General features: G+C 36.4%; 3 protein-coding genes across 6 annotated transcripts; 1 reads left to right on the top strand and 2 right to left on the bottom strand.

Annotated features, from left to right (window-relative positions):
* Positions 1–946: 946 nt before the first annotated feature.
* LOC117906111 (putative uncharacterized protein DDB_G0272516) lies at positions 947–2,110 on the bottom strand. Its single transcript, XM_034819061.1, has one exon. The coding sequence runs from the start codon at positions 1,770–1,772 to the stop codon at positions 1,383–1,385; it is 390 nt and encodes a 129-aa protein (XP_034674952.1). The 5' UTR covers positions 1,773–2,110; the 3' UTR covers positions 947–1,382.
* Positions 2,111–5,254: 3,144 nt separating this feature from the next.
* LOC117906181 (uncharacterized protein At1g01500) lies at positions 5,255–9,860 on the top strand. 2 transcript variants are annotated; one of them, XM_034819142.1, is made up of 3 exons: positions 5,255–5,305; positions 5,891–6,700; positions 9,259–9,860. In XM_034819142.1, exons 2-3 carry the CDS (start codon positions 6,002–6,004, stop codon positions 9,484–9,486), a joined length of 927 nt encoding a protein of 308 aa, XP_034675033.1. In that variant the 5' UTR covers positions 5,255–5,305; positions 5,891–6,001; the 3' UTR covers positions 9,487–9,860. The 2 variants fall into 2 exon arrangements, with proteins under 2 accessions (XP_034675033.1, XP_034675034.1); XM_034819143.1 differs by lacking the exon at positions 5,255–5,305 and adding an exon at positions 5,337–5,707.
* A 189-nt stretch (positions 9,861–10,049) lies between these two features.
* On the bottom strand, positions 10,050–17,018 carry LOC117906182 (phosphatidylinositol transfer protein 3). Of its 3 annotated transcripts, none has more exons than XM_034819146.1 (6): positions 16,934–17,018; positions 13,623–13,723; positions 13,152–13,328; positions 11,797–11,895; positions 11,475–11,720; positions 10,050–10,659 (listed from the first exon to the last, which is right to left on the bottom strand). In XM_034819146.1, the coding sequence occupies exons 2-6, from the start codon at positions 13,686–13,688 to the stop codon at positions 10,363–10,365; spliced, it is 885 nt and encodes a 294-aa protein (XP_034675037.1). In that variant the 5' UTR covers positions 13,689–13,723; positions 16,934–17,018; the 3' UTR covers positions 10,050–10,362. The 3 variants fall into 3 exon arrangements, with proteins under 3 accessions (XP_034675037.1, XP_034675035.1, XP_034675036.1); XM_034819144.1 differs by lacking the exon at positions 16,934–17,018 and adding an exon at positions 15,993–16,277; XM_034819145.1 differs by lacking the exon at positions 16,934–17,018 and adding an exon at positions 15,806–15,940.
* Between the last annotated feature and the right edge of the window lie 8,097 nt (positions 17,019–25,115).

Raw genomic sequence — 25,115 nt, 5'->3', positions numbered from 1 at the left:
CAATCAGCTTTGGTGGTTGTAGGGAAGCAGTCAATTTGCCGGCTGTGGGGTCGTTTGAATTTCTATACGACCGGTTCATGTTGAGCCATGCTAGTTGTTAAAATTACCCACTTTTGTGCGTTTTAGGCTTTTAGCCGGAGGCATTGGCCCCAATCCTCAGGACCTCCCTCTAAATCAGATTAAGGTGGCATTGGTATCATTTTTATTTTTCCATAATATGAGTTATGAATCTTATGATGATGGTGTGGTGGAATATAATTATTTGAGAGCGCCTCACTTTAAAAGACTTGAAAGTAGAAACAGACATTAATTTTTTTTAAAAAATAATAAGAAGGTGCAGGAAGGGGAATCTAATGGGCTAATATTATTAGCTTCCCAATGAAACCTCACTGTGTAATTGGATGTGTACTAGACTAGGAGCGAGTTTTCAACCCACATGGATTGGGATGCTTGGGTCCCATGCTTGGATACATTCATATACATATACGATGATATCACGCCCTCACTCGATTGCCTCTTTTTCAAGTCTATTTGGAAATAGAGGGTGGGCAGCCTGCAAGTTGCATCACCTTGTCGCATTCGATTTTTTTCTTTTATATATAAAATTTATGACTGCCTTGTTCCCACTTTACTAAAGGAAATTGGGTCTTCCATTGTAGGTCATTTTAAATTTGTATTTTTTAATTTCATTCCGGGATCCATTGGGCAATTTTAATTAAACTCTTATTTGGGGAGCAAGTCAATAAGACTTCTGGGCATATGATTGGCCAAATAAATAATAGTCACGTGAGAGGTGATGTAATTTCATGTATTGGGTAACCCCTTGTCATGGTCCTACGGGACTCTCAAAGGGTCCTTGGTCTACCCCTAGTTTTACATTTCAATCTTCAATCTCAAACATCTTACTCCACCTCAACAAAATTATCTTTAATTTAATTTAAGAAAAAGGCAAAATGTGTTGTTTGATTATCATAAATCCTCTTCCAATAGTCCCAAAATCATAGTATACAACAACCATGAGCACAAGAAAAGATGCATGTAGAGCATTTTAGTATTTTACTATGAAACAACGAGACACATCACCCATGTAAGCAAACATACATACACTTCCCGAGTTTGTATCGACTTCCTCCTCCTTCGCCATTCTTTTGTTTCACATAAAATAATTCCCCAGGACGAAACGGATGCGATTAAGCTTAAGTGGGCTTTAAGCCCACTTTCTCTTTTTGCACTCCTCCTCATCGAGGACGATGGAACGACAAAAGCATGTGAGCGGCAAAGGGATCAAAACCCAGAGCAGAAGGTTGAGAGAGGGCTTTCGATCATGTGTTCTTGTGTAGCCTATATACATAAACATGTAATGGAGAATATTAGGGATTGGCTTAACTACTCTTCCTGGGCTTGCTTTTCCGCCTCGCTCTACTCTTTGAGCCCTCTTTAAACAACCCCCTTTCTTCAACAGAAGTTGATGATTCCTCCTTCTTTACCACCTCTTCTTCCTCCGCCCGCTTCACCTCTTCTTCCTCACCTGTCTTTACTTTCTTTGATTCACTTTCTATGCCATGTTCTGCTTTTTCTGCTGTTTCTTCTGCCTTGTGTATGACTTTGCGAGGTCTACCTCTCTTTCTACGAGTCTCAGTCTGAGGCTGAGGCTGAGGCTGCTGCTGCTGTTGCTGTTGCTGTTGCTGCGTTTCTTCTCCTGTTGATGAAGCTTCCGCTATTGCTACTGAAAGTTGCTTTGTTTTTCTGAACCTCTTCTTCTTCTTCCCCATCTATTCACTTTCTATCCTGTATATAAAACCAATACACGGTGATCATCCAAACACAAAAACCCTAACGATCTTTCATGTTTTACATCCGTTTTGCGATTCTGTCAAATCCGAAAGGAATCCAACATCTAGATAGGAAAAAGAAACGCCATCAGAATCATATCTCTCAACCTCTAATTCAATAACTCAACAACAGCAGAGCTTCAAGCCCAACAGTCAATCCTCTCAACTTTCCCCCCTTCTTTTAGGCATCCATCCATCTCTATTATATCCCACTCCTTCCCTTTGTTCCACAAGAAAAGACAAAAGGAGAGAAAGACATAACTCATAAGGTGGAGAGGGAGGGGGTTGAATGTAAACCATGGTTAGACTTCAACCCAGGTCCTTTATATATGTGTGTATGAGAGAGAGAGTGTGGGGTTCCGAGTTGGTGTATAAAGGCTAGGGTAGTCTACCATTGGTCAATGTTTCAGTCTGACCACTGGAGCTTTGACGTCGTTGTGGGTGTGGGTGGGGTGGATGTGGAGTAGAACTGTGGAGGTGTAGAAGTAGGTGCCCCGCTCAATTCACACTTAGGGACGCATTTTGGAATCCAACACTCCCTTGCGCTGGACTTGGAGCTCTTGCTCACTCCTGCCATCCCCACTCTTCTTCCTCCCTTGCAAAGGGAGCACCCGCACCGAAGTCCATTGATAAGTACTTGTGTCAGAAGAGTCCACTGTCCACCCAACATAATTTGGTATATCAATTAATTACTTTTAAATAATATCATTCAAAAAGATCAAGGAACAATATTAAAGAGATACAAAGAAGGGTCTTTTTGATCTTCAAAATATACCTCTAAACTCTTTAAGAATAAGTTTTGAGGCCCTTTCATCTATGCATTCAAGTTGTCAAGTTGACCAAAAGTTGCATTCACGCTTTCATCAATTATTCAAATTGAAATCAAGCTCTAAGCTCCTTGGTCAATGTTTTCCAAGTTGAAGCCTAACGCCCAAATCGAGATCCTATTCGTCGAATCTAGGATTATGCCTTCACATTCCCAATTACAAGTTGAGCAAAGAGAACTCTCCAAGTTTAAATCGAGTTAAGGCCCAAGATTATCAAGGTTTAAGTCGGCCCATGGGGGAAATCAAGTTAAAACTAAAGTCCGACAAATTTATTCCAAAACTCAAATCACATATTATTCAACCTTAAAAGTAATTAAATATTTTTAAAAAATGGGTACGCCTCGAGTCCAAACAACCGAAGGCTCAATTTAAGGCCCAACTCATGTTAAGACCTAAGCTAAACCAATATCAACCTTTTCAAAATTTCAATTTGCTCATGAAACATTTTTATTGAAGAGAAATTTATGTTGACATCCACATGCACTTGTAAAATTTATCCCCTTTTATTTTTATTTTTTTTATTACTTTAGTTTTTAGAGTTGTGAAGCCTGACATCTAATTCACATGGGGTGTCTAGGCGTGCCCCAGGGCCCAGTGCCCTAACCACCTTTTTTTAGTTTCCATTCATAATTATGAATTCAATATCAATGAGCATGATCAGTAACACCTCTTAAATTCTGATTCATGAATGGAAGAGCTTGATTAATGGTTACACGCTTATTTGGGCCTGCAGCCACCCCTCTGACGGGAAGTTTCAAGAAAGGGGGCTGGAAAGACAAAGGATTTTCCATGGAGAGAAGCGCACGCCCCCGCCACCACCCCCCTTCCAAGTCAACTTACCGCAATCCAAGAACCATCCAATCAACATTTTTCCATCATTGCTGGTTGATTTTACTTGATTACAAATAGAAAACCATAACGAAGGAAAAGAAAAAGAAGGGGAGAAGTGTGAAACATAAGAAATTCGCGGAAAATCCAGTCTATAGCCGCCGGGGACTTTTTAATATCTTGATGGGCCCGATGGGCCGCAATATTAATGTGTGGTCGATGTCTTCGTGGGGGCCAATTCATGTTTGACTATTCAGTATAAATCCCAGGAAATCTTCTTTTAACCCTGTAGCTGAAGTCCCGGTCCCACCCTGATTCCTGTGTCCTTTGTTTTAATATACGTTGAAAAGAGTAGGATTAGTTACTTGCCTAATTGCGATATTGAAAGAAATATTCTTACCCACCCCTTTGTTTCTTTTCATCAGGGAAGCAAATCCATACTTCAATGTTTGGATGGTAAAGTAAAAAATATATATTAGATAAGATATGCTTCCACCATTACACGCTACTAAATTTCTCCAAATTTCATGTTAATTTCCTACACATGTGGGTCTCATTTTTCTTCTTAAATTGGATTAGTCAAATATGCATCTAATTTATTGACTTATTTTTATTTTAGGAAAATAATTTTATAGGGATAAGAACTATTATGCTTGTGGCATACGTTAAATATTACAATGACAAATCTTCTAGTCATCCCGAAGGCCCACGAAATCATTCATAATGTCTTTGCGCATATTTACATGGACACGGACACGGACACGTATACCCGCTCCCGTTTGAGGGATTGGGGCCTGGTGGGGATTGTCCAGGCCTACGACCATATGTCCGATGATAAAGGATGAGTTGAGCGAGATCTGTCCTCCAAATTTGTCCATATGGGCCCAGAATCGAGAAAAGAGAAAGGCGTTACAGTGGGGCGGATCGTAAATGGGCTTAAAGAAGAAGGCAAGAAGCCCATGAGCCCATAAGTCCACGTTAAGCGTAAGAAAGCATGTACATCCCTTTCAAGGACAAGACATCGACCTCGTGAATGTGAATTTGGATGGTTGATGATTGATGGTGTGTTTGGATAAGATCATAATATTCATCCAGGCTCCAGAGTCCAGACCCACGCCCACTCTCCCCCATTTCCCCAAACATCATTTTCTCTATTTATTCCTCAAACTCCCCTCCACCACCCATTTCTAATATGTCTTCATTTTCATTCACATTTCCTCTCTAATCGTTCTATTCTAAGCAACAAATTTCCATTTTATATTTTGTATAAACGTGACATTTGGTGACTTGGGTCGTCCCCCTTGCTTCGTGTTTCTGAACCACAACTTTTGGGTTGGGATAAAGACCTTTGACCTTCGAATTTGAAAGCGATTCCAGAAACCATTTGCAAATAGGATTTGATTATCCGCATGCCGTGGATGGAAGATTTTCTCAGTAAGTTTCTCATTTTTTTAAAAATTGTCTTAAGTTTTTGTGTGGCTCTCACTTCCCTTCCCTACGATCAATTTTCCAGGGAGAGAGAGAGAGAGGGTTTTTGGCTTCTTGCGTGACGTGTGTATTATATGGTAATTGCCGGCAGTTTTGTTATCATTGTTAGATGCGGTAGGGTATTTCGTCTTCGTTTTTGTTTTGTAGTTTCCACGTGGACCTGGAGAAGTCACAGTGACCAACTGTTTACTCCTTGTTTTATTTTTTTATTTTAATATTTTGATTTATTTAATACTGATATTTCCTTTATTCAAAACCATATAATTCAATAAATTAAAGGACAAAAGGCCGACTTCATCTCTGCTCGGCTTTTGATTCCGGCGACTCCTGGTGGGTGTCTCTAATCCCTGATTCTAACAGTTTCATTTTTCGACTTTCTCTCTTCTTTTCCTCCTTTCACTTAGTTTTTTCTAAACCAGTTTCATATTCAAATTGTTTTGGATTTCTACATGGGGTTGAGCTTTCATCTTTTATCTATTGTAACTCCTACCTGGCTTCAATCTTCTCTAGTCTCCTCTGTGACTCTTTTTCCAGGGTTATAGTTCTCTGAAGGTTTTTTTTTTTAGTGGTGCTAGTTTTCCTTTTATCCCAGTTGGTTAGATGAGTCACTTTTGTTAGATTTCTTTCATCTCCTTTCGGTTATGGTTGTCTTCTCTTTTCCTTATTCCAAGGGTTTCTGTTCCTACAACTTTGGATATTTTTTTGAGACCCTTTACATGGCAGCTCTTTCAGGTTTGCACTGTCCTATTGATATAAAAGATGGGTCTGTCCGTAAGAAGGTTTTATGGGTTTCTTCCTTTTTTGCCTTTATAATTTTCCATTTCTCTGACCATAAAAATGTTTTGTTTTTTATTCGTTTATATAATCTAGTGTTATGATTTTCTAATTGTAGATATTTTGATGATTTCGAAACAGGTTTCTTCTTCAGTCATGATTATTGGTTGGATGGTACTTCCAATTCCATTTCCATCCCCTCAATCAATGTTGTTGAAGGGTTTCAGTGAGTATTGGTAAAGCTCCTGAATCATGGAATCTTCTTATGAGGCAGTAAGAAATGATGAACCAGCCAATCCTGGCCTTCAGATTATTAGGTACACCCCTTACCAATCCTGGTCATCACCTTGGTTTGATTTGAGAGTTTTTTATGTGAGAATCAGCAATTTTGAGGTTGATGATTCAACCCCTGAATACCTCACTCTCAATCACATCCCCCTAAGCCCTGACACCCTCCTTGAAGTGAATGGCACCAGAAGTAGTATTTTCTCTGATGGAGTCTCCTCCCTTTTGAGAAGAGATCGAGTGGATAAGAAGTCTGAAGAAGCCACATTTGTGAGCACAGACAGTATAAGGTTGACTGGGAGTGTCAAATTTGAGGTTTTCGATAAAGAGGATCTCATTCTTTCAGGTGCTTTGGAGATGTCCAATAGTAATGGTTTTATTGGGGAGTCGAAGACCAATGCCAAGCAATGGAGCATGAATTGTGAATCCGAAATCACTGCAGGAACTGCCTTCTTGAAGGGTAAACAAATTGTTGGTTCTGAGTTACCACCTCCAACCATTGAGGTCTATGTTGCAGGCTGTTTCTCAGGAACTCCAATCATCTTAACCAAGACTTTGCAGCTTAGTTTTCGGAAGAAGCATAATAGGAAGGGTGCATTGGATTCTATTCCTGAGTATGAAACGACTGAATGCCAGAAAAATGTTCCATCATCGCATGATTTGCAGGTAACCTACTAGGTTTAAGTTTTGAATTCAAAATTATGTCACATTCTGATTGATGCCTGAGTTCAGGATGAAATGTTTATCACCATTAGTTTACCTAAGCATTAGTGCTGCACCGATAATTCCATTATAAGGGCATATCCCATGCAGTTGGTTCTCTTAGAGACCTTTTGCAATTGCCAATAGGCTGGGATGGCGAAACAGTCCCTCCATATTGTGATGCTGTGGGCTGTACTTTGAGGCTATGGTGATGTAGCAAATTCCATGTTTAATTCCTCTTTCGTTATGGCAGCCCATATGCTTCCTCTCCTGAAACATGTTTCTTGTTACAAAAAGGCCCATTTCTTTTTAATGATGGATGCTTGGATAGGCAAACCGAATCTTATCCTCACTGTGTCATGGGGGTATGGGCAGGGCACAAAGTGATGGTGGTAATACTCGATTTGCGCTTTTTGTTTTCTGTTTCACTATTTTCATTATCCATGTTCTGCCAGAATATGACACTAGGCCTCAACTCAGAGCCATATGGTGGCTTGCCTGCATATGTGGGGCCCACCCTCTAGGGGCCTTTCAGGACTATTTTCTGAGGGCTATATTTGCCTGTTATAATCTATAACATAAGCAGGTTACCTTATAAATTTATCTATATTTTGAGTTTATTACCATCTTGTGAGGGTCTGCTTATCTTACCCTGCTTGTAAAATATTTTTATATTGTTTACATATTGAACTATATTTGTCTGGAATAGAAATTGGCTGAGGGAAAAGTTTCAACCGTCCAATATGTCATCGTTCTTTAGCACTTCCACCAAAATTTTTAAATGCATAAAGACATATGCTAAAATATAAAGTGAGGTTGCCAACCTCATGCATGTGATATTATGCTTAAGTGGATTTTCCTTCCTGGGAACCTTATTATTTGTCAGAACAGGACTTTTATGGGTTTGACATACCTATAGAAGCAACTTTGCTTGATTTAGGCATGAAAGAACAAACTTGGTGTAAAAGTTGATAAACTCATTTATTTTTCAAGAAGTTTGTAGGAGTTGCTTTTTTGTTCTTAAACCTTTTGGGACTGGATAAAGAAAGTGATGATGTTTTCATTTTAATTGGAATCTTAACTTGATTGTTTTAGATCTATGTACAGGTTGAAATTTGTTTGCCTGTCTAATTCATACGTCTAATTCTACACATCGGTTGGTTTAATAATATTAGAATTCTCTTTCCTTGCGATTCAGGTGATTATAGCACATGCCTAAATCAAGTGAAGTATATTAAACCAATCAATATGTAGAACTCTAAATCTCTTGCAATCCTTTTAGCTATTATGATTTCTTTCCCCCTAAGCGTAGAACTATAAATCTCTTACAATCCTTTTAGCTATTGTGCTTTCTTTCCTCCTATCTCTATATCTCTTTCCCTACATATTGTTTGATTTTAGTTTAGCGCTCCTTTCTGCATACCTTTACTTCACGAGCATCTTAGATCCCTAGATGGCATGGTAAACTATTTTCCTGGATGTGGTAATTGTGTGCATTTAATGGGTAACTACATTTCATAAGTCTGATTTTCTCTCACTTATTATTTGTGATGATTGATGAAACTTTTTTTTTTCTTTTTTCTTTTTTTTTTTTGTTATGAAGTTATTGGAAGAAATAGTTAGATAAACGACTATTTGTATACTCTTTTGTTACGAGTTATGCTTTGTATGCTCTCATTGACCTGATGACATATAGACCATATATGAACACTTAGAAGTGCTTTGGTGACCTGTGCCATGTCCAAGAAGCATGAATATGGGTATGAAATTTGTGTCTGATATTTCTGCTGTCATGTTAAACACCTAACCAGTGAGCAAGTCAGCAGGGAACAGATTCATAGCTTCCTAGGAATTAAACTAGGACAAGTAGTGTGTTGAATGTTTAATGGATATTTCAAAATCAGTGAGTGCATCAGTGTTAGACATGGACGTGATTTATCACATGTATACTCATTTTAGTCAAAGATAATGAACAAGAGGTGTTGGAGCTTCAACAATTCAACCATGTCTTGGGTCCTTAAATTTCAGAATGGATGAGCCTGCACGTGACTCACATGTTGTGTATAACATAGTGTATGTTTTGGTTACATTCATTAGGACCTTCCTTTTGGCATACTTTTTTCATGTCCAACAGCACAAAAGTATCATGATTGGTCATCATTTGCCATTGGATTAGAATGTCTCCCTTAGCGGCTTTTACCCTCTGTTCCTCTTCTAATTGGCTTTGTCTGCCTGAGATTAAACCAATGAAGAAAATTCCCTAAATCATGGCATTAAATCACTCTTTAATACAAACAATTATGTCTAGATTCAGGATTATTTTTTTAAATTCTTCAACATAAATAAATAGTAAATAAGGGTGGCATCAATAGTCAGTATGATCAAAACCTGCTGCAATTATTGGGAAATCATTGAAAGCGTAAACATTCTGTTATTTCACGCTCTTTTTTATTCATCACTAAACACTAGCCATGCCATTTTGCATATCCCAATTTTCATGATTTCCGTATTTTGCTTTGCAGATGTCTGAATACACAAACTACAAACCTGAAAGTGAAGAAGACTACATGTACTGGAGGAGAACAGAATTTATGGAAGGTGAAGATGGTGAACTCTCCTGGTTCAATGCTGGTGTGAGGGTTGGTGTTGGGATTGGCCTTGGCATTTGTCTGGGAATCGGAATAGGAGTTGGGTTGCTGGTCCGTACTTATCAAGCAACCACCCGAAACTTCAAAAGGGGGCTCATGTAATTCCCATTGTCTGCACAACAACTTTCTCCCTCAAATCCAAAGGCAGCTGACTGACTTGTTTTTGAGATTGCATCTTTGACAAATTTTTACGGGCTTTGAAGTCACCTTCGTGTAGCTAACACAGACATTGCTGTTCAGTAAGCTTTTTGTTTGATTTTTAAGTTTCATTGCTATTGTGGTGTTTGTTTGTTTAGAAGGGCATGATAATTGTGAAGCTGGTAGAAGTGGAAAGGGCTTACAAATCCCTGAATCGTCGAGATGATATATATATGTTTAAGCTTGTATCACTTGCATTGCAATGTAAATAAATGTTGTTCCTGGAACTGTTGTATCAATATATAATTTGGATAAATATATCCATGTTTTTCACCTTCCTCCTTTGAATAGTTTGAATGGTTGTCTCAGTGGCTTCAACCCTTTGATAAGATGTCACTTCGGGAGTGAAAATCCACCATTGTCCACTGCTGGATCTTCATTTGCTGATGTTAGAAAAGGCAGTAATCATCTGCTTTTGGATGTTCATTTGCTAAACCATCTTTTGGATCATTAGTTATGACAGAATGAGAGAAAAACGAGATAATATCATGCTAATTGCTCTGTTTATTTCAAAGAAACTAGGCATCCAGGGCAGAGTAAAGAAAGATATACTAGATACTAGATACTAGATACTGTTCCCCTTTTAACTAGTAAAATATAAAAGGGATAAGAGTAAAAATGTTTATATTGTCCAGAACATGGCTAAGATATCTGCTGTTAGTAAACCCATGATTATCGTCATCATTTACTCAGGCCATCCTAGTTCCAGCCATAGCCGATATCTTGCTGATTCTTCCTCAGCCTGTGACAAAAATACAGCCGAGTTAAGAAGAGGGTGACTCAGCTTGCTGGTGCTAGGCGTGCAGGCTCTGGAGACACCTCTGCTACAGAATGTCCATTACTAACATGCTGCAGCTTGTCGCCGAATCCCCATAAATTGGCAGATTTAACATCGTCTTGGGTCATTAGCCTTGAGAATTCCTCATGATCATAATTCATCGTGGCCTTTCCTCCAAAGTCGGTTGGAAGATTTTCCACATCAAAATATGAACTCATCAACTCAACGCTATTTTTATCCTTTGGGTACACAAATTTCACCTTCTGGAATGTTTTGGCATCCAATAAATATTTGACAGCCTGCAATTTACATATGTAGTTTGTCACGAAAAAATTGAAAGGGAAATACATTCAATAAGAAAAAAAAAAATGTAGTCTAAACCATAGCTAATTAAAAAGAAAAAGAAGAGGCGTTCGCTTTAAATAAAACAGAAAGCATTTTTGAATTTTTTTTTTTTTTAATAAAAGCTCCAAAATCATAGTGGTTCCCAATTCCAGAACACACTTTGAAGGAAAGAGCCATTCCCAGCACTAAAGGCCATGGCTCTTCAAAAGACATTGAAAACAAAATGAGAACATTCAAGTTCTAAAAAAAACCTTTATCTAAAAACTCTCCCCCGAAGGTCCCTCGAAATCACTCCAAAAATCTGGAATAATCACTTAGCACAATATTAGCTGTTCAACAAAATATTTGGGCTCAAATAACCATTGGTAGCAATCTATACTCAAGAACCTTTGTTTTTGTAACAGCTTTGTCCTAAAGTAGGTGGGTGGTAGCGTTGAGCCATGACAGTGTTAAGGGAAGCTATAACCTTAGTTCTGGGAGTAGGTCAGACTATTTTTGCTATTATCCTTTCTCAAGAAAGGATCCTTCACTTAAATTGCTTTCCACCAAAGACGGGTAATCCTTCCCAGTCCTTTATCACACAATCTAAAATCTGTAACAGTTGGAGACACTATGCATGCCGGCCTTGAAAATATCCATATACACACTTGGAGTTAGGACAAAACATTGGCATCACATTGTTTAGTAAACAGTGAGCATTCTAGTAATTTCACATGGTGGTGATTTTTGCAGTGTTCAGAACCAGTTATGTCAGGGAGAGAATTCAAACCTTCCAGAAAGCTTCAAAAATCCGTGGAGGGCTGTAAAGAAATGCTAAGAATAGCCTCTCAGGGTAATGGTTCTGTAAAATATTTATTGTGTCTCGAGCACTTTTGATGGGCACACTGTTGCTGAATGTCATTCCAGTGAAGTCTATCAACCATACCATTTGTTCTTGATCTTCTGGAAGATTAAGGATAGCGTTCTCCAAGAGATATACTAAGTGACGGACCTGATTGTCTAGTGCTGTTGTATTCTGTAACAATCGTAGAGGTGTTAATTGCACCAAAGTTCAGAGTCCAAAGTTAAAAAAAAAAAACTAAATACTATACCTGCTTTCCTGGTCTCAGTATGAGAACAGTTCTCCCATGCCGGTCATGAAAATTTGCTCTGAATACTTTTCCAGTTTCACCTTCAGTCGCAACATCACTCTGGTGATGAAATAAGGCTATATGTTAAGTGCAAATTTTACAGGACCAACCACAGAGATGCAAGTGTTTCACATGAATAAATGAATTAAGAACAGATGGGATTGAAATAGAACTATGTGGTGGTGGTTTGAGAAGTGAAGGGCAGTGTTTGGTACAAGAAGTTCTGGTTAGAACAATACCAGATGCATGGTACACTGCTGTGAATAAAAAGCTTAGCTTTGAAAATCTGTTTGTTTGTTTGCTTTTTATTATTATTATTTTTAAATCTGTAACATTATTTTGATTAATTTAGGGAAAACTGGATCCACCAAAAGGGTTCTAGAAAAGGAGGGCTCCATAACAACGTTCATATCATTACAATTGTGATTTGTGTGCACTATTTTATTCAAATATTTTCATCATATGATATGAAAGAGACACAGACACAGTATTGCAGAAAGCAGCCTTCCAAAAATTATAAAAGGGTTGTTCTCCTTAGTTTTGGAAAATTGCAGTCAACAAAAACAAATATTTGCTTTCCTGTGAACATAACATAATACAAATTTTCTAAAGTTTTTTCCTAGCTTCTTTTCTTAAACAAGCAAAACCTAAAGTGTAACACCGGGGAAGAGATGGACACCACAAGAAAATACAGACAACCCTATACAGAGTGGGTATCTAATAGTTGTCAAAAAAAAAAAGATCAGAGATAGAGGGAGAATAGTACATGAAACCTGACATGGATGAAATGATTGTATTATATAATTTATATTTATATCAACTTGGGCAGGCTTGGTGACCAGTTACAGTTGTTCTCATATCCCATTGTCTGAATTACATCCCTGACCACTCTAATACATTGGCTACTAAATTTAATTTCATTTGAATCAGAGGGTGTTCACTTATTTTTTTCTCATGGGACTGCTAGTTTCTGCCTACTGATCTTGGTGTAGCTAGTTGTTAATCTTTGTGAAGATACAAAAAAATAAAGTTTGGTCCCTCAGAATTTTTTTTCTTCATGAGCCATTCACACAATTCTTGAATTCTGGCTTCACTTCTCTGTTTAGTATCAGGACCTTCCTTTCTGAACATCTAGATTTACCAGTCTGCAAATTTCACTACTCGTAAATCTAAATCAACATATCTACTAATTACGACAGGTTGTAACTCAGTTGACATCTTGATGGCATTCTAGGAGAAATTGCTTATAGGAAGTTTGGCAATCAAGCCAGATCGGCTGGGGGTGGCTTCAACATAAGGAAAATTTATCAACTTACCCAGCGGATTTCCTCAGGCTTATAGGTTGATCTCCACGTCAGTGTTTCTTCCAGCATTTTCTTTGACTTGTCTACATTCCAGTTCCGAGCTTCCAAATATCTCTTCAAGCATGCATCATTGCAATACTGTAAACTACGTCCAGATAGTGGTCCAAGTGCAGCCTTAAGCTCATGAACCTGCACATAGTATAAGAGGATGCAGTGTTTTTCATAAAGTTATCTTAGGGGGGATCTTCTTTGCTTGGAACTGAAGAGAATAAAGTATAAGTATGAAAAGTTTGGCTCATCTTATGTAGAACGCTTATGTGAGAGTAAACACAATTTTCATAATTATGAACTTAAAACTGAAAAGAACAAATAACTGTAGATGGAAATGAATGCTGAAATATCATTAGAAACATAAGGCACATACAGTCAGCTAAATTGACTCAAAATGTGCCTATATTTTCTTATATTTTCCATTTAAATTACCTTGGAATCAGACTTCTGCAAATCCTTCTCTTGATCATGATGAGATTTACCCCAAAGGCGAAGCATGGCTATTGGAATCACAATTTGGAAACTTGATCAACCTATAACAGTAAGCACAATACAAGAACACATAAATAATTTGTTTTGAACTCACTGACAGCTCAAGGAAGCAGTAATTTGATCTTTCATGTGAATGCAGCAAACAAACGATGAGACAAACTTGTATACCGAGAAATGTTAAAAAGGAGAAAGTGAAGAAGCATGGAACAACCAGATAATTAGCAACATGTACACGTCATTTCATTCCATCTAGTTATGTCTGTAGAGCAAGTCATAAAACAAAGTGACATGCAAAGATCACCATATATCTTGTCAGAAAGCAGATTTCATGGTTTAGAAAAGTTGGCCCACTTTCAAGGATTGTGTGTAGACAAGTCATTAGAACCACAGCAGGGGCCTGGGGTGTGCTATAAGCTGTATACCAGTCTCAAAAGCTAATTGTCCATTCATAGTAGACTACTAAGTAATTCATGTTTTTCTTCCCTTTATTTTTTACACACCATAAGCATAGGTCATTTCTACTTTTTTTCTAATTCAACCAACCCTAAATTGATTAACACTGCATCATGACAATTAATTGTGCCCAATTGAGATCAAACAGAGTTAGCATGGATTGGGCTTGATTTGGCTTCACCCAAACGAGCTCAAAGTGGAGGCCAGGGCTCAGAACATTTACTTGGACTCATGGTTGCCCCAAACCCTAACTGCAAAGTGCAATCCATTAGTGCAAACCCAAGCGGCCTCTGTTGGGGATCTCATGTTAACTACCCAGAACCTAGTTTGGTTGCCCCCAATAATTGCATTGCAGATCCCCACAATAGCATTACCTTGTTATAGAACACACTACCATATAAACAAATGGTGGTAAGGAGCTAATCCTAGTCCAAAAGAGTAAGTACTGGAAGAAACAAACACCAGTTCAGGGGTGCCATGTTTCTTGGTCTCACAACCTAGAAATGCAAAGGACTGCAAAAGGCAAAACCACAACTTTAAAAAAAAAATGCTGCTGCTCAAAAAATTGTCAGTTGAACTATTACTGCAACACTTCACAACCAAGAGTTACATTTAAATTCAGTAATTCACATTGCCGAAAAAACCACGAGTTACCAAGTCAACCACAGCTTCAATAATTTCACTCCAGAAACAAATGTAAAAAAACAAAATAAAAACTCAAAACAGGACACATGTATACTAGATCTTCAAATTAAGACCTTAAACCTCCTTGAAATTTGCAAGCCCATGGTAAATATGAGTCTCATCATCAATCTAGTATCACAAATCCACCCAGGGTAGACTATGTAGGGCCAAATCCTAATCAAACTTTTGGTTTTGAGAGATACCTAGCATCTAAAGTTTCTGTCATTGAGTGGAACCCCCAAAATCATCACTAGTAAAAAGGGATCCACTGAAATCGTATGCCGTAGACCATGAGATGAAGCTACTGCCATTACACGGACACTTCATCTCTGACCCTCCAGCTATGACTTTAATAAGAAAGAATAAACACAAGATCCATTCTTGTATTTCCTCTGTTTGATTGATAAGAAAGCAGAACAATGGAGAAGAAATTGGTTTTTCCAATTTCAGGGGAAGAAAGAGAGAGAGAGAGGAAAGAGAAAAGAAACACAACACAATTAGGGTTTCCACAATTGCCAGGATGAAATAATTCCACCATTTTGCTTCTATACTAACGTAAGACCAACGAAATTATTCTCTTTTTATTTTCCTCAGTTTCACCAGAAACCGAAGAGAGAATAACGAGGACCAAAAAAATTGCAGAAAATTTTCATACAACAACATGATCCAGAATGAGCCTGATCAAAATCCAGAGGAGGTTCTGCATTTCCAAGTTAGTAGTAAAGTTAACATCTGACAAAAGTCAAAAGATCTCACACCAGCTCCGCCATCAAAACCCAATCAAAGCCAAAACCAGAACTGCACTCACAGGAAGATTAACACCCGAATTCATACGATTTCTACATGGAATTCGCATACAAACATTTAAAAATAAAATTTTAAAATTACAAAAAAAAAGGGGGGGTGGAAAACACCCGTCAATCTAAATAAAATTAATTTTGAAGAACAAACAAAGCAATGGGCATTAAGAAGGAAAAAAGCCAGACTTGGGTATTTCCGTTGGGAGGGATGGGCGTCCAGGAAGACTGAAACCTCCTCAGAAATCATATGATGAGAGAAAAAAATGATTACATATACATATACACAATCAACAAAACCTTCAGAAATCATGTAATTGAAATTTTAAGGAAAATAAAAGAATAGAAAGAAAGAGGTTTGATGAGGTTCCCATACCTAGACAAGCGTTATAAGGAAAGTGAAACACAACCACCTATTCCCCTCCCCTTCTCTCTCTCCTCTTCTAGATATGTCTAATATCTAGAGATTGTGATAACTGATAAGCAGAACCATCTAATCAAAATGTTAATGTGTGCGGAAGAAGCAGCAACACTCCTCCACTGGTAAGATTCCTCCTTCTTGCCTCCATCTCATTTTCTTTCAACCCGATCACACCCTAATTTTTTTCTAATTGCTTACTCTATTGCGGGTGTACCCAAAAACCAATTATACCGTGACAGAAACGCAGGGAGCTGTTACAGTAGAATGTCACCACAGGAACACTCCGTGACGCATATAAGTCCAGAATCAGGTTGTCATTTTACGTGGCGCTCTCCGATTGGAAGCAATTTTTAGACTGCTCTGTCTTTTCAAAGTCAAGGGAGTCGGTCACCGGATCACCACACACACCCGTGTAAAAACCAGAAAATAATAGTTATTTTACTATTATCATGCTACTATCTTCTGCCCTTCTAGAAAAGTTGACACCAAGACCAGTCCAATCAATAGACCCCCACTTTGGGCTTTGTAATTATCAGAATCTACCGCCCATGGCCCCTTTTGACAGGGCCCCTGGTTGAATTCTATGGATAAAACAAGAAGAATTAAGAATAGGCCATTGGCACCAAGGTTTTCTAAGTGGGGGGATCTCTCGGGATGTTTTGGGTATGCCATAAATTGGTGTTCATGTTCATGTAGGGTAGTGGCGTTTGAAACTTCCTATTTTATTTTTAATTTTTTGTAAATATAAGAATGAAAACAAAGTCATGTCAAGATTAAATAGTGAAGAAATAGTCCAAATCAATCAAGGCTGAAGCACAAAAGGAACTTCCCAGTTCCAAATGAAAAAATCGCACCATAATTGGTGGGTAGTAGGAAGATGTGATGGACAAGATTACCTGTCGGGCGTCGGTGATCGATCGCTATTCTCCCTCTTCCAAATGAAAGCCCAAAGCCTACAACGAGGCGATGGTGATTGGTGAGAGCGAAGTCGAGACTTTATTGAGTGGAAACAACAATTAAGAAAAAGAAAAAGAGGGCAGGAAAGAGAGACGAAGAGGGAAGGGATGGTGGATGAAGGGAAAGATGACAGTGGCTGGTAGTGGCGTGAGGGGCCCGCCTACCATTGCAACAGAGTGCTGCCATGTACAGCTTGAGAAGATAGAAAATGACAGAAACTCCTCCCACAAGCAGAAAATCCAGCAAAAGCAAGTAGAAGTTTCCCTAATTTTCAGGATTTTTTTTTCTTTTTTTTTTCTTTTTAATTCGTATCCGTTCCGGGCATCGGATCCCATGTGAAAAACAAAGGAGGTAGGAAGATGTCAAAGTGTGAATCGCCACAGATTTTCCTTCACTTTCTAACGTGTAAATTCCGCAGGCCTTTCTTCTTCTTTTCAAAGGGATTCCATACGATTTTTCCTTCGTACTATTCATTTGACGGCATTTTAAAATATTCATATAAAGCCGTAACAAAGTGTCCTTTTTAAAGCAAAGTTAATAGAATACAGAAATGAGATTCCAATTTCCCAACAGTGTAACAAACATGTGAAACGGCAATTAAGTTATAGGTATTGCCCATCTGAAAGTAATTGCGTTCAAATCAAATCAACTGACGTGTTATACATCAATCCTAGTCACATGAGTTTCATCCACGTCAGTCATATGATTCCGTCTTTTCTTTCATCAAAGAAATGCTAACCTTAAATTCTGGGAAATATCGATAGAAAACGTGGGGTTTGATATATATATATATATTATTTTTATTTTTGTTTACGGATCAATTTCCTTCAAGTTTTCACTAAATGCCTCTAATTTGATAAGTTTAAAATTTTGAAATTTCATCCAAAATCATTTTCATTCACTTCATTTCTCATTCAAAAAAAAAAAAGATATATAATAAAATTTCAGGTATAGGTTTTAATTTTTTTTAAATTAAAAATAATTTTTTTAAGATATAATAAATCTATTTTTTTATATAAAAGAATTACTATATTTCATATAAAAATTATTATTATTATTTTAAAAAAGACAAAAAATTTGGAAAGGAACGCTAAGTATAACATATGTATAATAAATATAAGTACCCAATAAAATAACTCAATTACTATTAGGAACACCATTTTTACTAATACAATATTTTATATTTCTAAATTATTCTGCCTTATTCCTTTCCCCTCTCTCTCCTTCCCAACCTCACATCCCAACTGCACCACTTTTTATTTTTCAACCTTTACCCCACATTTTAACATTCCTTTTCTTTTATTTTTATCTTCCTTTTCATCTTTACCCACCCAACCCCCCACCCCACATAAACTTTGTTTTTATTTTTCTTTTTTTTTCTTTTATTTTTTTCACACTAAATTGTTTTTCATATTCTTCTTATATTTTAAAACAAAATAATTTCTTTAAATAATAAATTATAAAATGATTTTTCACCAAAAATATATTATGTAAAATGTTTTAATGTGAAATTCATAGCTCAAATTTTTAAAATAAAAATTATTATTAAAATTTTAAAATAAACTATTAGCCAAAACAAATCTTGTTTAAATTAATAATTTATGTGGCTACTATAATGTTTTCTTGCAAAAAAATTAGTAATTTAGTAAATATTATAAACAAATAAAATAATTAGAATTTTATAATTATTATAAGCAAAAATTTATGTCATGAAGAATTTTCTAACTATTATAAATAAAAAGTAATTTAGTAACTATTATAAACAATAAATAAATTTGATTTTTATAATTATCATAAGCAAAAAGTTTAGCCCAACCACTGTCGTCGGTGGTTGTCAACTTCCATCCCTGCCCCAAACCCTAATCACGACCACCGCTTCCCAGGACGTCGGAGCCCCACCTAGGTCGCCGATTTTATTTTTTATTTTTTATAAATATAGATATTTCTTTATAAAAAAATGAAAGTTATAAATCTTACCTAAAAATTGTCATCGAATGATTGAATTTCGTCATTCATTGTATTTCGTATGTGATTCGCAGCCTTAATCAACTAGAATTTAAGTTCAATATGTTGAGAGGAGGTTAGAGAAAGTTCTTTATTAAAATGGTATATGTGGAAAAAAAAATATGACAAAAAAGTGTTACGTTTAGCAAAAGGGATGTTGCGAATAGCAACCCCCTAGAATAATTTATGTATGGAGTTTTAGTTTTTTGAAGAAAAAATTTATTTATCTACTCCCCTCACACTTCAATCCCCTCCCATTTTCTTAAATCATTCTTCCTTTCAGACTTACATAAGTAGATTCGGAGTGCATTGAAAATGATTTTAAAAAACATTTATAATATTTATAATATTTAAATGATAAAAAAATTTTAAATATTAAATTTTTTTTCTAAAATCATTATCAAATAGGTTCTAAAAGTGTGTTTAGCCGTGATTTTGAGAATTTTTTTAACTTTTCTCACACTTCAAAATATTTATTTTTTAAGCATTAAAAATATAAAAAACACTTCTCAAAATTACTACCAAACACATTCTTAAAGTATATTTGATAATGATTTTAGAATCTGTTTATAACATTTTCGACACTTAAAATTTTGTATCTTTCAAATATTACAAATACTATAATTACTTCTTAAAATTATTACCAAACATACTCTTAAAATGTGTTTGGTACTATTTTTGCTTGAAGTATTTTTAATGAAAGTATTTTCTCTAAAAATGTTTGTAAGAGAATCACATATCATATTTTGTTTTTTGTTTTTTTTTTTGGAAAACATTATAAATGATTTTTTAATAATATAAGTGAACACCTAATCCTCGATAAAAATATAATGCAACAAATAGCTAATATATCTTCAAAATTACACACCTTAAATCTATGGTTAAATTTAGATTATTAATAAAAAAGAAAAAAATCTAGGGAAAAATAGATGAGACCTAGACAGATGTGTAGCCATTAAAGGCCCAAAGAGGTCACATTCCCAACCTCAAATTTCAATAATAAATAATAATAATAATAATATCTAGAATTGATTATAAATTTTTTGAAAAGGAAAAATGGAAATTTTCCCAAAAAAACCTTTATATGAAATAAAAATGAGAAAAACAAACAAACAAACGCATATAAATTTTGAATAGATTTTATAAAATATTTATTTTGTTTTTAATTTTTATTTCATGTAAATTTTAGGTCATTGTTTTTTTTATAAAAAAAAATCTTAATATATATCATAAAATTAAATAAACTAATTTTTGTGGGTAATTTTTTTGTTGAAATTTTATTACATATTTTTTTAGTGGTGAGTTTTGTAGTGCTTGATTTTGAGATACTTAAAATACTCTTAGATTTAATTAAATAAAGGTTAATTTATATATATATATTATTTTTGTTTAATTTGATATGTTATATATCTAGAATTGTTTATTTTGTTGAATGATAATGAGAAGGGGATTAACTAATTTTTAAATATGAATTAAAAATGTTATGATAGTTCTAATTTTGATATTTGCTCCATCCAAGTAAAGTCAACCAAAGGTTTCACTTGCCATTGTAGCTAAGACAAAATACTGGTTGGGATATAATATAATGTACGTACATTAAAAAGTTTGAAGACTGTCGGTATGAGGTTATGGGTCAGGACATGGCACCCTACTTTTAAATCCCTATTATGAGTTAATGGCAATACCTACAGAAAATAACAAATCATGAGGAGCAAGAATCAATGATAATTTTTTATGAAAAAGACAAAAAATACGCCAGCATATCTGTAAAATGGAACAAAATCTTAATTAATATTAAAATAACAACAACAAAGAATATTTAGAGTGTGTTTTAAGGAAGAAATATTTTTAGTGAAAATATTTTTTTTTTAAAAAAGTACTTTTATGAAAACAGTCTATTAAGTAGTTGTTTCAAAAAATTGTAAGTGATTTTTTAATATTTAAAGTGATTTTTAAAATTTTTTAAAGTGTTTTTTAAATTTTGTCACTACCTATTTGTTTTCTTTTTAAAAACACATTTTAAACTAAAAAGTATAAAATAAAATCACTATCAAGGAGACTATTGTCGCACAACTCTTTTTTTTACAGGAGATTGTCAGGTATCTTGTCAACCAATGACTTTTTTTGAAGGTTTTGTTGATTGTGGAAGGAGAAAGTTTGTCCATTTTGTTGTTCTTTAATCCCTATTTTATAGGTTGCATTTACTGGATTTTGATTGATCAACCAACCTTTTTCTTGGAAAGTGGTACGTTAAGAAGTCAAGCATTGGGGAACCCGTTGAGTTTGCTATTGGCTGGCCAAATATGTGTTAAGCGGCGAATGGCTAACCTGTAGGGAAACACCTCCTGTTGATGAGATAAGATGAGATTCATTTGAGGATTTGTTCCTCATATATGAAGAACCCCAGGGACCAGATGCTTCTTAAGAGTCAATCGTGCCAACAAGTTTAATACCCTAATCAAGGGTATTGAGTCGAACATGTGGTGCTAGTCCTATGAGTCAATTGAGTCAACAAACCTGGGTGGTTCACTTAGCTTCCCGGTACCAATGTCTTGGATGTGTCCATTTTGGTACTTAGTTCCTTCAATGCCTTCTTCAGTGATGCAGAATAAATGCGTAGCTTGTGACGATTAATTGGGAAAAATTGTGCTAAGAAAGTAAAGATCATGCACGTTACGGTGGAGTTTCGCATTGCTTGGGGAAGTGCACCAATTGGTGCAATGATTCGCTCTTGACTTGGTTTGCTATGTTGCATTAAATAAGGTTTGCTATCGTTTTCTAGACTTTTTTTTTATGAGGGAGAGATCTTCTGTGGCTTGTGAGTGTTATCCACGAGGTTTGGATTTTCAACATATTTATCTAAGGTTCCATCGTCAAAGTTATATGGTAAACATTATTTTTTATTTTTTATTTGTTTAGTTGAGTTGTTTTTCTCACACAACTCTTATTGTTGTATAGGATTTAGAGTTTAGGATATAAGTTGTCATTAGATAAATGTTTTTGGCCTTAAGCACATAGCACAGGCAGTGGGTGGCACCCCATTTCCCCTAGCTCTAGTTAGGTTAGTGTTTTTTAGATATTAGCTTATGATATGGTGTCTCATGATAGGTAGATCCAAAGTTGCCATCAAAGTCATTGGAATCGAAAAGCACGAAGCGAGAAAACACTTCTCTCTATACAATGTTGCCCATGAGCAAGTTGATGCATCAATGGGTACCTAGTTTTCTGCTAATTAGGTGGACTCCTTGATGATCGAATTTCGTAGCCAGTATTCCAAACTGAAGATGGTTTGTCTAAGCTTCTCAAACAACCCAAATAACATGAGGTCCATCGCAAATTTGTTAAATGTGAAATTTATCTCACCTAGGAATAGTTCGAGACAGGGCTTCGATTGTTGTTTTCCTTTATGGTGAGACACTATACGAGCATGCATCCAACACACATGTATCATGAGATGTGTCGTATTGAATAAGTTGTATGCATTGGAGCTTATAATGCTTAAAGTTTTATTTATGTATATCGAGCAATGGGTTAATCAAGAGGTTCACGTTCTCGACTCAATGTCTCGAATTTCAATTTGTGACAAACCTTTCGAATTTTGGTAAAGGATAGGCAAGGAGCAATGTGCTTATTCTGGAGCCTAGGAAATGCCATTGGATGATTCGAATAGAGACGTCCAGGTGAATAGGTTGACTATATATCTATGTATATATGAGTTGTTCTTCTGCTTTTGTTCTTATTTTTTCTATTTTTTTAGGTTATTGATTATGGCATGAGATAGAAAAACTGAAGCTGAAGACTCTGCTCTCTTTGTTAAAGAGACAAAAGAGAGAGATTTAATATATATATAGTGTTCAAAGTACATGGAGACAGGCTGTAAATAACAGCTGGTAAAAATAACAACTCAATAACAATAAAGCTATACAACAAGTGGGCTGGGCTTCATCTCGTGACATCAGTAACCAACTAGTAACCAACTCCTCTGTTCTCCTTTGCCTCTGTTCTTGGCTTATCATCCCCCCTCAAGTGAAAGGGTCTTGGAGCTATACAAAGCTGAGATTTGAGGGACAAGAACCTTGAACTTGTGAGATGCTTTGTCAATAAATCTGCGGGCTGCTCTTCAGTGGGAACAAAGTGCAGCTGGATCTTTCCTCTCATGACTTGATCTCGTATAAAATGAAGGTCTATTTCTATGTGTTTAGTTCTAGCATGAAAAACAGGGTTCTTTGTCATATGGTAAGCACTGATATTATCATACCAAAGGAGAGGTATGGCAGGGGTGGCACACATAGCTCTTGCAGTAAGGCTTGCATCCAAACAATCTCAGCAGTAGCGAAAACAAGACCACGATATTCAGACTCTGCACTACTGCGAGACACTACTTTTTGTTTAGTAGAGGACCAAGAGACCAAGTTACCTCCTAGATAAACTAGATATCAACTTGAGTTGCGCCTATCATCAAGGTGAGCACCCCAATCTGCATCTGTGAATCCCTCTATTGTCAAGTTACTTGAAGGACTTAACAGGAGCCCATCTTGCATTGTTCCTCTCAAATACCGAAGTATTCGTTTGACTGAGAGCCAATGAGCTGTGGTTGGTTGTTGCATAAATTGGCATGCCTTATTGACAGCAAAGGCTATATCAGGTCTTGTCAAGGTAACATACTGAAGTGCCCCTACTACACTTCGATAATGAGTAACATCTGCCAAAGGATCTCCATCAAATTTAGACAAGTTCTTCCCAACAGCACCAGGTGTGTTTGCCGGTTTGGTATCAAACATTTCAGTTCTATGAAGCAGATCTGAAATGTATTTGGTTTGGCTCAAAGTCATAGAGCCTTCATTGTAAGAAACCTCTATACCGAGAAAGAATGAGAGTTGACCCAAATCTCGTAAGGCAAAAACTGAATCAAGTTTAGCTATGAGAGACGAAATCTGTGTGGAGGAGCTGCCCGTTACGAGTATATCATCAACATAGACAAGAACTATCAAGGTAGTGGCCTTTCCAAAGTGCAGAAACATAGAACTATCAGTCCGAGACATGCTGAATCCCCACTGAAGAAGAGCTGAGCTGAGTCTTTGAAACCAAGCTCGTGGGGCTTGTTTTAAGCCATATAAAGCCTTCTTCAATCTACACACTCTATTCGGGAATTGAGTGTCAAAGTATCCAGGAGGTTGAGACATATAGACTTGTTCTTCTAGCTCACCATTGAGGAAGGCATTATGAACATCAAGCTGTCGAATTTCCCACTTAAAACTGAGAGCAACAGTAAGTATGATGCGAATAGTGGCAGCCTTAACTACTGGACTAAAAGTCTCAAAATAGTCCAGACCATGAGTCTGATTATATCCTTTTGCCACAAGCCTAGCTTTATACCTCTCTATACTCCCATCTGGCTTATGTTTTAGTTTATACACCCACTTACAGCCAATCACATTGACATTGGGTGGTTGTTCAACAAGATCCCAAGTATGGTTTCTATGAAGAGCGGCAATCTCCATTTCCATAGCTTTAGTCCAATTTGGATCTTTGAAGGCTTGTTTGAGAGTAGCTGGTTCTGAAACCTTTATGGCAGAGAGATCAAGAATGGTCTTTTTCTTGGTTATACCACGCATGGACCTTGTTGTCATGCGTGGAGCAAGAGCAGTGAGTTGAGGTTCTGGAACAGATTTCGGTGACAAATCTATAGCAGGAGAAGAACTAGATGTGTCCAGAGGTGAAGAAGAGGTTGTAGGAATAGGACTTTCACTTGTGGATAGAGAATGAGAATCTAAGGAAGCATGATTGATATTTGAATCTGGGAGATATGGAAAAGAATGAGGAGTTATAAGGGCAGGGGTAGAGCCTTCTGCTGAAGTGTCATTAGATGAGTTGGAAGACTTGGACTGAGCAAGTGGGAAAGTTGATTCATCAAAGACCACGTGGGGAGTAATATAGACTCTTCCAGTTGCATAATCAAGGCATAAAAACCCCTTGTGATTCAAACTATAGCCAAGAAAAAGACATTGGACAGATCTGTACTGCAATTTATGAGTGTTGTATGGCCGAATGAAAGGATAACAAAGGCAGCCAAATACACGAAGAGATTTATAATCAGGATGCCTTCTAAAAAGAGTG

The sequence above is a fragment of the Vitis riparia genome, chromosome 18 (assembly GCF_004353265.1).
Source record: "Vitis riparia cultivar Riparia Gloire de Montpellier isolate 1030 chromosome 18, EGFV_Vit.rip_1.0, whole genome shotgun sequence".
In the NCBI taxonomy this organism is placed as follows: Eukaryota; Viridiplantae; Streptophyta; class Magnoliopsida; order Vitales; family Vitaceae; genus Vitis; species Vitis riparia.
This window is presented reverse-complemented; position numbering and strand designations above follow the sequence as displayed.

What these genes read in the sequence shown, in the direction of transcription:
- LOC117906111 (XM_034819061.1), bottom strand. Translation starts at nt 1,772, where the DNA reads ATGGGGAAGAAGAAGAAGAGGTTCAGAAAAACAAAGCAACTTTCAGTA.
- LOC117906181 (XM_034819142.1), top strand. Translation starts at nt 6,002, where the DNA reads ATGGAATCTTCTTATGAGGCAGTAAGAAATGATGAACCAGCCAATCCT. An exon ending in CATCATCGCATGATTTGCAG is followed by an intron (nt 6,701 to 9,258) that starts GTAACCTACTAG and finishes TTTGCTTTGCAG; the next exon opens with ATGTCTGAATACACAAACTA.
- LOC117906182 (XM_034819146.1), bottom strand. Translation starts at nt 13,688, where the DNA reads ATGCTTCGCCTTTGGGGTAAATCTCATCATGATCAAGAGAAGGATTTG. An exon ending in TGCAGAAGTCTGATTCCAAG is followed by an intron (nt 13,329 to 13,622) that starts GTAATTTAAATG and finishes TACTATGTGCAG; the next exon opens with GTTCATGAGCTTAAGGCTGC. An exon ending in TTTTTGAAGCTTTCTGGAAG is followed by an intron (nt 10,660 to 11,474) that starts GTTTGAATTCTC and finishes TGTAAATTGCAG; the next exon opens with GCTGTCAAATATTTATTGGA.